Genomic DNA, 12,880 nt, shown 5'->3' with positions numbered 1-12,880 from the left:
TGATGACTCCGTAGAGTTTTCATTTATGAGAAGTAAACACTGGCAGCAGCACGCGCTGCCTCAGCCCTGTTATCTTTCTTATTACAGTGTTTATCTAATGCAAACAGCTGCACCTGGATGGAGTTAGTGTTTTATTTTTAAGAGATTAGCAATGACACTTGGGGCATGACAGATATTATTTAAAGTGGAGGCAGATTTGGATATCTTTACAGTTTATATCCAAACTTTTTTTTTGGGTCTTCTACAACCGCTGAATTGGCAGCATTAGAATTAAACATTTATTTATAAAACAGGGCTCCCATGGTCACAAATTTCCTGGAAAAGTTTTAAAACTAAAAAAAAATGTTTTACTGGTCGGGAAATCATGTGGAGTAACCAGGATGTTTTGGAAATATGTTTCAGCTAATGTTCAAAATATGCTCATAAAACTTCAAAATCATGTTTAATGTGACTCAAAAATCTGTTCACTAATCACTCTCACTAATTTAAAATCTAATGCCACACTCTCTTTGGGGGTAAATCATTAAAAGTTGATAATAATAATTTAAAAAAAGTCCAGAAATCAATATTTATAAAAAAATTGTATGAACTGTTTTTAAATCTATATCCATCTCTTTTATCTGTTTATTTGTTGTTGTGTATTTTTTTTCTTCTCTTTGTTTTTGACAAATTGTAAGAAATTCTGAAAAGGTGACAAGAAAATGACATTAGATATCGTTTTAACAGAGACTGACAGAAATTATTTTTAAGTTTATAGTAATAAAAACATGGAAAAAACATTTCCAGAAAGCCATATTTTTATTATCATTATTTATTTATTTTACCTTTTTTTTGTAACTCATATTCCATGTTTTTACAAAAGAAAACAAGCCAGTTTGCTCAGGTCTCAGAGGGACGATTATGGTAAGAAAGATTATGTCACACTCTTGTTTTTTAAGAAATTGTCTTCACTGGTAAACAAGGTGCCAACTTCCTGAATGCTCGGAAGGCCACATTGTTTTGGCACATTTTAGCCCCTTTTTTTCTACAAATCACAAACTGCTGGTTAACCACAAGAGCAGCTGCAATGTGAACTGAAAGATTACTAAATTTATGTTTCACTGGGTGCTAAAGCCAATTTAACCCCTGAAAGAAACCAACAGAAACATGAAGTTATATGACTCATACGTTGATATTTCTGTCAGTTAATTATGTTGTTGCACAGGAGCTGTTTTTCAGTGGATTAATCATAAAACTAATTTTGAAAATGTTTTAATAATCAGAATTGTAGAGCTGTGTTTGCAGGTGTGCTGGACGGCGTCTCTGCAGTAATACCTTCTCCTCTGGGACACCATTAATCAGTATTTGTGATGCTGATCCCAGACGTGACAGTTAACCACAGACATGCAGAAACCTGGGACTGGTTTCGCCTGCAGGGCTTCGTGGGCTTTTTTCAAACGGTGAGCTGCATTTTTTCTGTTTAAGAGTGACGCACAAGGACGCAAAAGTGTAGGAATGCTTTGATGCTAACAACAGATCTGTCAACACGCTGACTGTGTTAGACAGTTTGTGCTGTTTGTCTCTCTGCGCTCAGGAGCGGTGGTCGAATGTAACTAAGTACTTTTACTCAAATACAGAACTTTAGTATAAATTGGTACCTTACCTAAGTATTTCTTTTTTAAGCACCTTTATACTCCACCTTATCTTTGAGAGAAATACTGCACTTTTTTCTCCACTGTGTTTTTCTGACAGCTTTATTTACTTTTCAGATTATAGTTTTCATTTCCTTCCTGTCCAGTTTACTTTTTAGTGGAGTATTTTCACAGTATTTGTACTTTTACTTCCACCACTGCTCAGGAGGAATCCAGCTTGAGTTTGACACTCTGACATTTCAAAATGTCATTTTGACTAGTTATCCCCTTGAAACCTGAGCAAACTGGCTTAATCTCCTCCTAAAACATGGTAAAGCAATGAGCAACTTTACAAGAAATGACCAAAAAATAAGCTAGGAATTAATAAAAAGTTACAGAAAAATTAGCACCACAAAAAGGGTAAAAAAAGGAAATGGCTTGAAAAAGTGCTAAAAATGTAAATATAGTTAATTTTATATATATATATATATATATATATATATATATATATATATGTATAAATGATCTAATCATAATTAAATAATTATTTTCTTATCTCTATCTTTTTTTCTCTTGTCTTTCCAGCTTTTCCTAATTTCTTGCAATCCCTCATTGCCTTTTTAGCCATGTGTACAAAAGAAATCAAATTTGCGCAGGTTTTAATGGTTTGATATAAAGACTGACATTGATTGATTGATATTAGTAATTCCTTTTTTAACAGTAAGAATAACAATTTTAGATATCAACAACTGTTTTTCCGATATCTCAGACATATCAACAAACAATTTGGATAAGTGGGTGTCTTATCATTGAAGCACCATGAAAAAATTGGTTGACTTAAATCAGAATATTAATCAACCATCAAGTTTTTAGATACCCAAAGCACAGAGCACAGAGCTAAATGTATCATCGAACACATTAAAGTTGTCAGGAGGTTTAGCTCAGTGAGTAAATCAGGTGGTTTGAGAATCAGAGGTTGGTGGTTCAAGTCTCACCTGGGACAGGTGACTTTTGAAGGCTGAAGGAAATATGTGAAGTTGGGTTAAGAGACAGGAGGTTTGGGGAAAGACAAGAAGTTAGGTTAGGTTAGGTTATTTTGGTCCTGCCCTCTATTGCAACCCTTCTGGACTCAAGTAGAAGCTGCAACAAAGAAAAAAAAAAAAATTTGGGATTTGATTTCGATTTTACTCGTCTATCATTTTACCTGGGGAAAATACCAGAGGACCTATTCAACAGTGACCGCTACTTATTAAAAATTTTCATGGCAGCAAGTAAAAAAGCAGTCACCAGATGTTGGCTTTTAAGAGAACCTCCCACCCTGAACCAATGGAAAAACATAATAAACACTATACACAGTATGGAATGTATAACTTTTACTTTGAGATTACAGGAGGAAAAGGGAAAAGAATACTGGGCTAAATGGGTCGCATACTTAGATGCAGAGTGTGATGACTGAAATTGTTGTTTTTTCTGATCTTGAACTTTGAGTTTCTGAACCAGAGTGAATTACCCTGAGACTGGTACCCTCTATACGTCTGTTTTATTTAGTGTGAACTTAATATGTGTTAATGACCTCATGTTTGTGTTATAAAAAGGAAAAAATAAAGTTTAAAAAAAAAAAAAAGAAATTAGGTTACGAGATAGGAGACACAGTCAAGTTACAGGCAGTTGGGTTGTGAGACAGGAAGGACAGTCACGAGACAGGAAGTTGAGGTGAGAAACAGTAAGTTGGGTTTAGAGACAGGAATACATCATTTTGGCTGATAAATCAGGTGAAGTTGTCCTGAAACAGGTAAAACCAAAGTGAAATCTGAGGTAATTTAGAAACTGTTATGTAATAACATACTTTATCCATCAAAGAGAACTGATGTGTTTTAACATTCAAGTGTATGGTATTTTATTTGTTTGTTTGTGACACAATTGTCTCCTGAACTTCATATACTGAAGATTGAATTTTTCCTGCCAAGAACTTAGTTTATTATCGGCCTGACTCATATATCTGTTGAGTTTTCTACAGACGTCACTGCTGATACTGAATTTTCTGTTTCAACACCATATGACCCTTATATCAATGGAGCAGATAGATATAAAAGCTGATATTTTATTTTATTTATGCCATAAAATATTATTTGGCTGTAGATTCATACAGTTTAGACACTGACTGTGATATTGCAGAAAAAAAGTAAGGCATGTAAAGTTGACTTATATATTGTTTTGGCTGATAAATCAAGTGAAGTGTTCCCGAAACAGGTAAAACCAGTATCGGCAGATGCATCTGTCGAAATCAAGGAATATTGGCCTGACTCATATATCAGTCAAGTTTTCGTCAAACGTCACTGCCGATACTGAATTTTTCCTGCCAAGAACTTAGCTGATTATCGGCCTGACTCATATATCTGTCAAGTTTTCGTCAAACGTCACTGCCGATACTGAATCTTGTGTTTCAAGACCATATGACCCTTAAATCATTAGAGCAGACAGATATTTCAGCTGATATTATATTTTAATAATGCCATAAAATATAATTTGGCTGTAGATTCATACAGTTTAGACACTGATTGTGATATTGCAGAACAAATATCGCAATATCGAACCAGTATCGGCATATGCGTCTGCGAAATCAAGGAATATCAGCCCGACTCATATATCTGTCGAGTTTTCGACTGCAGATGCTGAATTTTCCCTGCCAAGAACTCAGTTGATTATCAGCCTGACTCATATATCTGTCGAGTTTTCGAAAGATGTCACTGCTGATACTGAATTTTCCGTTTCAACACCATATGACCCTTATATCAATAGAGCAGAAAGATATATCAGCCAATATTTTATTTATGCCATAAATATATAATTTGGCTGTAGATCATACAGTTTAGACACTGACTGTGAAATTGCAGAACAAGTTAAGGCACTTAAAGTTGAGTTACATCGTTTTGGCCAATAAATCAGGTGAAGTGGTCCCGAAACAGGTAAAACCAGTATTGGCAGATGCGTCTGTCGAAATCAAGGAATATCGGCCCGACTCATATATCTGTCGAGTTTTTGTCAAACGTCACTGCCAAAACTGAATTTTTTATTTCAACACCATATGACCCTTAAGTCAGCAGAGCAAACAGATATATGAGTTGATATTTTATTTTTGTCATAAAGTATCATTTGGCTGTTTTTTTTTTCTTTTCAATTTATTTCCATTTTTTTCTTTGTAACTTTGCTCTTTGTTGTTTGTCTTCCTTTTTTGTGCTAAATTTCAGTGAATCTTCTTGTTATTTTCACTCATTTCTTGCTAATGTTTGTGTCATTTCTTGTTAAGCTGCTTTCCATGTTTTGGAAAGAAATTATATCATTTTGTTCAGGTTTTGAAAGGTTAAAAGGACTTATCTTACACATTCTGCCTCTTCTCTGTCTCTTGCAAACAGGATGTCGTATCAAGATAAGTTGCTGACACAGCCGCCTGCCTGCTGTGTGGTAGAACTTCTCAAGAATCTGCAAGTTTAGACTGAAAATGGGTCATCACAATCCGCTTGTGGTGAGTAAAAAAATCACTTGTAACATTGTGACACACTTAAAGAAAATGTTTGTGTGTGCAGAATATGTTCTTCATCCAGGCGGACGTTTACATTAATCCTGTTAATTACCGGCATGTTAAACTGATTAAAAAGCCAAGATGTGGTTTAATGGTTTTATCTTCACAAGAGGTAACACTGCAGATGTTCATACAGACATCATAAAAAAATCTGAATACAGTGTTTCATATATTCATCCATATATTGAAAAGTACATGAAATAATATTAATTTTAATAACATAACAACAAAAGGACAATGACATCTGTAATAAAAGTGGATTACAAAGTGACATTTTATGTAAATAACTCTTAAGAATTAGGTAACAGAAATCAGACAATAGTTTCATTTAACTGTATGCAAAAACATTGAAGTGCTATTTGTTCAAAGCTACAAAATACACTTAAAAAGCAGGAAGCGTTTTTTTTATTTCCTTCAAGGAAAAGTACTATAAAATAAGTTACAGTACAGTGAATTTGTCCAAACCGACTTTTGTTCCCGTCTTCCAGCCTTTTGTAAGCACAAACAACAGAAGTAACTCATACAGGAGTAAAGAGATGCTGTTTCCTGGCGTCTTCCCAGAATTAGGAAACAAACAGTCGCGCTGTTGTCGATATCTGTATTTAGTGTGTTCATGTTTGTAAGAATAGCCGCAAACACTTCTGAAAAAATGTAAAACCTTCTAAACTTCAACATCATCTGCATGTCACCCTGCCCGCGTCCTTGGTAGAAAGAACTTTGTACTTCATGAGCTCAGAAAAGTTTGACAAATACTTCATTTTTAGTCACATAATACAGAGGCAAGCTCTCATACGTCGTCAGCTGGCAAAGGAGGTATGTTGAACCTTGGTCTTGTGAAAAAAGCCATCTTCTCTCTGCAGAAAGAAAAAAAAATGTATTTGTAAAATAAAGCCTGATGGTGTTCCAAAACAGTAGCAATATAAAAAACAAAGACTGAAAAGAACAAAGAAATATGTATGTAAACAAGTCAAAAAATGAAAAAAAAAGATTTTATTATTTTAAAAAATTATTATATATATTATTGATTTATATAGTTTTTTAGTTTTATTATTGTCTTTTTGGCCATTATTCAACGTGCTAAATTCCGAGGTTTTTGGACTTTTTTGGCGTTTATTCCCACTTTGGACACCATGGCGCGTCTCTACGAGCAATTCTATGTGGTTTTCGCCATTTTTGGGAGGGTCAAATTTTGACTTTTTACGCATACTATACTATTGCCTTTTTTTCCAGCCATTTTTTGATGTGCTAAATTCGAGGTTTTTGGCCTTTTTTGGCTTTCATTTCCACTTTGTACACCATGTTGCGTCTCTACGAGCTATTCTATGTGGTTTTCGGCCATTTTTGGGAGGGGTCAAATTTTGACTTTTTTCGCATACTATACTATTGCCTTTTTTTTCCCGGCCATTTTTTGATGTGCTAAATTCGAGGTTTTGGCCTTTTTGGCTTTCATTTCCACTTTGTACACCATGTTGCGTCTCTCTGAGCTATTCTATGTGGTTTTCGCCATTTTGGGAGGGTCAAATTTTGACTTTTTTCGCATACTATACTATTGCCTTTTTTTTTCGGCCATTTTTTGATGTGCTAAATTCGAGGTTTTGGCCTTTTTGGCCTTTATTCCACTTTAGTACACCATGTTGCGTCTCTCTGAGCTATTCTATGTGGTTTTCGGCCATTTGTGGGAGGGTCAAATTTTGACTTTTTTCGCATACTATACTATTGCCTTTTTTTTCCCGGCCACTTTTTTGATGCGCTAAATTCCGCGGTTTTGGGCCTGTTTTGGCTTTCATTTCCACTTTGTAAACCATGGCGCATCTCTACGAGCTATTCTATGTGGTTTTCGGCCATTTTTGGGAGGGGTCAAATTTTGACTTTTTCGCATACTATACTATTGCCTTTTTTTTTCCGGCCATTTTTTTGATGTGCTAAATTCCGAGGTTTTTGGCCTTTTTTGGCCTTTATTCCCACTTTGCACACCATGTTGCGTCTCTACGAGCTATTCTATGTGGTTTTCGGCCATTTTTGGGAGGGGTCAAATTTTGACTTTTTCGCATACTATACTATTGCCTTTTTTTTTCCGGCCATTTTTTTGACGTGCTAAATTCCGAGGTTTTTGGCCTTTTTTGGCTTTCATTTCCACTTTGTACACCATGTTGCGTCTCTACGAGCAATTCCAGGTGGTTTTCGGCCATTTTTGGGAGGGGTCAAATTTTGACTTTTTTCGCATACTATACTATTGCCTTTTTTTTCCCGGCCATTTTTTTGATGTGCTAAATTCCGAGGTTTTTGGCCTTTTTTGGCCTTTATTCCCACTTTGCACACCATGTTGCGTCTCTACGAGCTATTCTATGTGGTTTTCGGCCATTTTTGGGAGGGGTCAAATTTTGACTTTTTTCGCATACTATACTATTGCCTTTTTTTTCCCGGCCATTTTTTTGACGTGCTAAATTCCGAGGTTTTTGGCCTTTTTTGGCTTTCATTTCCACTTTGTACACCATGTTGCGTCTCTACGAGCTATTCTATGTGGTTTTCGGCCATTTTTGGGAGGGGTCAAATTTTGACTTTTTTCGCATACTATACTATTGCCTTTTTTTTCCCGGCCATTTTTTTGATGTGCTAAATTCCGAGGTTTTTGGCCTTTTTTGGCTTTCATTTCCACTTTGTACACCATGTTGCGTCTCTACGAGCTATTCTATGTGGTTTTCGGCCATTTTGGGAGGGTCAAATTTTTACTTTTTTCGCATACTATACTATTGCCTTTTTTTTCCCGGCCATTTTTTTGACGTGCTAAATTCCGAGGTTTTTGGCCTTTTTTGGCTTTCATTTCCACTTTGTACACCATGTTGCGTCTCTACGAGCTATTCTATGTGGTTTTCGGCCATTTTTGGGAGGGGTCAAATTTTGACTTTTTTCGCATACTATACTATTGCCTTTTTTTTCCCGGCCATTTTTTTGATGTGCTAAATTCCGAGGTTTTTGGCCTTTTTTGGCCTTTATTCCCACTTTGTACACCATGTTGCGTCTCTACGAGCTATTCTATGTGGTTTTCGGCCATTTTTGGGAGGGGTCAAATTTTGACTTTTTTCGCATACTATACTATTGCCTTTTTTTTCCCGGCCATTTTTTTGATGTGCTAAATTCCGAGGTTTTTGGCCTCTTTTGGCTTTCATTTCCCCTTTGCACAGCATGGCGCGTCTCTACGAGCTATTCTATGTGGTTTTCGGCCATTTTTGGGAGGGGTCAAATTTTGACTTTTTTCGCATACTATACTATTGCCTTTTTTTTCCCGGCCATTTTTTTGACGTGCTAAATTCCGAGGTTTTTGGCCTTTTTTGGCTTTCATTTCCACTTTGTACACCATGTTGCGTCTCACTGAGCAATTCTATGTGGTTTTCGGCCATTTTTGGGAGGGGTCAAATTTTGACTTTTTTCGCATACTATACTATTGCCTTTTTTTTCCCGGCCATTTTTTTGACGTGCTAAATTCCGAGGTTTTTGGCCTTTTTTGGCTTTCATTTCCACTTTGTACACCATGTTGCGTCTCTACGAGCTATTCTATGTGGTTTTCGGCCATTTTTGGGAGGGGTCAAATTTTGACTTTTTTCGCATACTATACTATTGCCTTTTTTTTCCGGCCATTTTTTGATTTGCTAAATTCGAGGTTTTGGCCTCTTTTGGCTTTTATTCCCACTTTGCACACCATGGCGCGTCTCTACGAGCTATTCTATGTGGTTTTCGGCCATTTTTGGGAGGGGTCAAATTTTGACTTTTTTTGCATACTATACTATTGCCTTTTTTTCCGGCCATTTTTTGATGTGCTAAATTCGAGGTTTTTGGCCTGTTTTGGCCTTTATTCCCACTTTGCACACCATGTTGCGTCTCTACGAGCTATTCTATGTGGTTTTCGGCCATTTTTGGGAGGGGTCAAATTTTGACTTTTTTCGCATACTATACTATTGCCTTTTTTTTCCCGGCCATTTTTTTGATGTGCTAAATTCCGAGGTTTTTGGCCTCTTTTGGCTTTTATTCCCACTTTGCACACCATGGCGCGTCTCTACGAGCTATTCTATGTGGTTTTCGGCCATTTTTGGGAGGGGTCAAATTTTGACTTTTTTCGCATACTATACTATTGCCTTTTTTTTCCCGGCCATTTTTTTGATGTGCTAAATTCCGAGGTTTTTGGCCTTTTTTGGCCTTTATTCCCACTTTGCACACCATGTTGCGTCTCTACGAGCTATTCTATGTGGTTTTCGGCCATTTTTGGGAGGGGTCAAATTTTGACTTTTTTCGCATACTATACTATTGCCTTTTTTTTTCCGGCCATTTTTTTGACGTGCTAAATTCGGGGGTTTTTGGCCTTTTTGGCTTTCATTTCCACTTTGTACACCATGTTGCATCTCTGAGCTATTCTATGTGGTTTTCGGCCATTTTTGGGAGGGTCAAATTTTGACTTTTTTCGCATACTATACTATTGCCTTTTTTTCCGGCCATTTTTTGATGTGCTAAATTCGAGGTTTTTGGCCTTTTGGCTTTCATTTCCACTTTGTACACCATGTTGCGTCTCTACGAGCTATTCCAGGTGGTTTTCGGCCATTTTTGGGAGGGGTCAAATTTTGACTTTTTTCGCATACTATACTATTGCCTTTTTTTTCCCGGCCATTTTTTTGACGTGCTAAATTCCGAGGTTTTTGGCCTTTTTTGGCCTTTATTCCCACTTTGCACACCATGTTGCGTCTCTACGAGCTATTCTATGTGGTTTTCGGCCATTTTTGGGAGGGGTCAAATTTTGACTTTTTTCGCATACTATACTATTGCCTTTTTTTTCCCGGCCATTTTTTTGATGTGCTAAATTCCGAGGTTTTTGGCCTCTTTTGGCTTTTATTCCCACTTTGCACACCATGGCGCGTCTCTACGAGCTATTCTATGTGGTTTTCGGCCATTTTTGGGAGGGGTCAAATTTTGACTTTTTTGCATACTATACTATTGCCTTTTTTTTTCCCGGCCATTTTTTGATGTGCTAAATTCGAGGTTTTTGGCCTTTTTGGCTTTTATTCCACTTTGCACACCATGTTGCGTCTCACGAGCTATTCTATGTGGTTTTCGGCCATTTTTGGAGGGGTCAAATTTTGACTTTTTCGCATACTATACTATTGCCTTTTTTTTTTCCCGGCCATTTTTTGAGGTGCTAAATTCCGAGGTTTTTGGCCTTTTTTGGCCTTTATTCCCACTTTGCACACCATGTTGCGTCTCTACGAGCTATTCTATGTGGTTTTCGGCCATTTTTGGGAGGGGTCAAATTTTGACTTTTTCGCATACTATACTATTGCCTTTTTTTTTTCCGGCCATTTTTTTGACGTGCTATATTTTGAGGATTTTGGCCTCCTGTGGCATTTATTCCCACTTTGCACACCATGGCGCATCTCTACGAGTAATTCTATGTGGTTTTCGGCCATTTTTGGGAGGGGTCAAATTTTGACTTTTTTCGCATACTATACTATTGCCTTTTTTTTCTGGCCATTTTTTTGACGTGCTAAAATCCGAGGTTTTTGGCCTTTTTTGGCATTTATTCCCACTTTGCACACCATGTTGCGCATGTCTCTGAGCTATTCTATGTGGTTTTCTGCCATTTTGGGAGGGTCAAATTTTGACTTTTTTCGCATACTATACTATTGCCTTTTTTTTCGGCCATTTTTTGATGTGCTAAATTCGAGGTTTTGGCCTCTTTTGGCTTATATTCCCACTTTGCACACCATGGCGTCTCTACGAGCTATTCTATGTGGTTTTCGGCCATTTTTGGGAGGGGTCAAATTTTGACTTTTTCGCATACTATACTATTGCCTTTTTTTTTCCGGCCATTTTTTTGACGTGCTAAATTCCGAGGTTTTGGCCTTTTTTGGCTTTCATTTCCACTTTGTACACCATGGCGCATCTCTATGAGCAATTCTATGTGGTTTTCGCCATTTGTGGGAGGGGTCAAATTTTGACTTTTTTCGCATACTATACTATTGCCTTTTTTTTTCCGGCCATTTTTTTGACGTGCTAAATTCAGAGGTTTTTGGCCTTTTTTGGCTTTCATTTCCACTTTGTACACCATGGCGCGTCTCTACGAGCTATTCTATGTGGTTTTATGCCATTTTTGGGAGGGGTCAAATTTTGACTTTTTTCACATACTATACTATTGCGTTTTTTTTCCTGCCATTTTTTTGATGTGCTAAATTCCAAGGTTTTGGCCTTTTTGGCTTTCATTCCCACTTTGCACACCATGTTGCGTCTCTGAGCTATTCTATGTGGTTTTCGGCCATTTTTGGGAGGGTCAAATTTTGACTTTTTTCGCATACTATACTATTGCCTTTTTTTCCGGCCATTTTTTGATGTGCTAAATTCGAGGTTTTGGCCTGTTTTTGCTTTTATTCCCACTTTGCACACCATGGCGCGTCTCTACGAGCTATTCTATGTGGTTTTCGGCCATTTTTGGGAGAGGTCAAATTTTGACTTTTTTCGCATACTATACTATTGCCTTGTTTTACCGGGCATTTTTTTGACATGCAAAATTCCGAGGTTTTTGGCCTTTTTTGGCATTTATTCCCACTTTGCACAGCATGGCGCGTCTCTACGAGCAATTCTATGTGGTTTTCGGCCATTTTTGAGAGGGGTCAAATTTTGACTTTTTACGCATACTATACTATTGCCTTTTTTTTTCCGGCCATTTTTTTGACGTGCTAAATTCTGAGGATTTTGGCCTCTTTTGGCTTTCATTTCCACTTTGTACACCATGGCGCATCTATACGAGCTATTCTATGTGGTTTTCGGCCCTTTTTGGGAGGGTCAAATTTTGACTTTTTTCGCATACTATACTATTGCCTTTTTTTCCGGCCATTTTTTTGACGTGCTAAATTCTGAGATTTTTGGCCTTTTTGGCCTTTATTCCCACTTTGCAAACCATGGCGCGTCTCTGAGCTATTCTATGTGGTTTTCGGCCATTTTGGGAGGGTCAAATTTTGACTTTTTCGCATACTATACTATTGCCTTTTTTTTTTCCGGCCATTTTTTGATGTGCTAAATTCCGAGGTTTTGGCCTCTTTTGGCCTTTATTCCCACTTTACAAACCATGGCGGCGTCTCTCTGAGCTATTCTATGTGGTTTTGACCATTTGTGGGAGGTCAAATTTTGACTTTTTACGCATACTATACTATTGCCTTTTTTTTTCCGGCCATTTTTTTGACGTGCTAAATTCCGAGGTTTTTGGCCTTTTTTGGCCTTTATTCCCACTTTGCACACCATGGCGCATGTCTACGAGCTATTCTATGTGGTTTTCGGCCATTTGTGGGAGGGGTCAAATTTTGACTTTTTTCGCATACTATACTATTGCCTTTTTTTTTCCGGCCATTTTTTTGACGTGCTAAATTCAGAGGTTTTTGGCCTTTTTTGGCTTTCATTTCCACTTTGTACACCATGGCGCGTCTCTACGAGCTATTCTATGTGGGTTTCGGCCATTGTTGGGAGGGGTCAAATTTTGACTTTTTTCAAGCATACTATACTATTGCCTTTCTTTTCCGGCCATTTTTTTGATGTGCTAAATTCGAGGTTTTGGCCTTTTTGGCTTTTATTCCCACTTTGCACACCATGTTGCGCATCTCTGAGCTATTCTATGTGGTTTTCAGCCATTTTGGGAGGGTCAAATTTTGACTTTTTC

The 12,880-nt window shown here is 37.2% G+C and overlaps 1 protein-coding gene across 1 annotated transcript in view; it reads right to left on the bottom strand.

Moving 5' to 3' along the window:
- Positions 1 to 5,272: 5,272 nt before the first annotated feature.
- wwc3 (WWC family member 3) overlaps positions 5,273 to 12,880 on the bottom strand; it is an 80,357-nt gene continuing 72,749 nt past the window's right edge. Inside the window, exon 23 of the mRNA XM_088078034.1 lies at positions 5,273 to 6,044. Coding sequence (XP_087934160.1) covers positions 5,978 to 6,044 — 67 coding nt within the window. The 3' untranslated portion in view covers positions 5,273 to 5,977. The remainder of the gene's footprint in view (positions 6,045 to 12,880) is intronic.

The sequence above is a fragment of the Plectropomus leopardus genome, chromosome 5 (assembly GCF_026936395.1).
Source record: "Plectropomus leopardus strain MGB_pleo_1.0 chromosome 5, ASM2693639v1, whole genome shotgun sequence".
Taxonomy (NCBI): domain Eukaryota; kingdom Metazoa; phylum Chordata; class Actinopteri; order Perciformes; family Serranidae; genus Plectropomus; species Plectropomus leopardus.
Note: the sequence above shows the minus strand (reverse complement) of the source record. Positions and strands in the feature narration are given on the sequence as shown.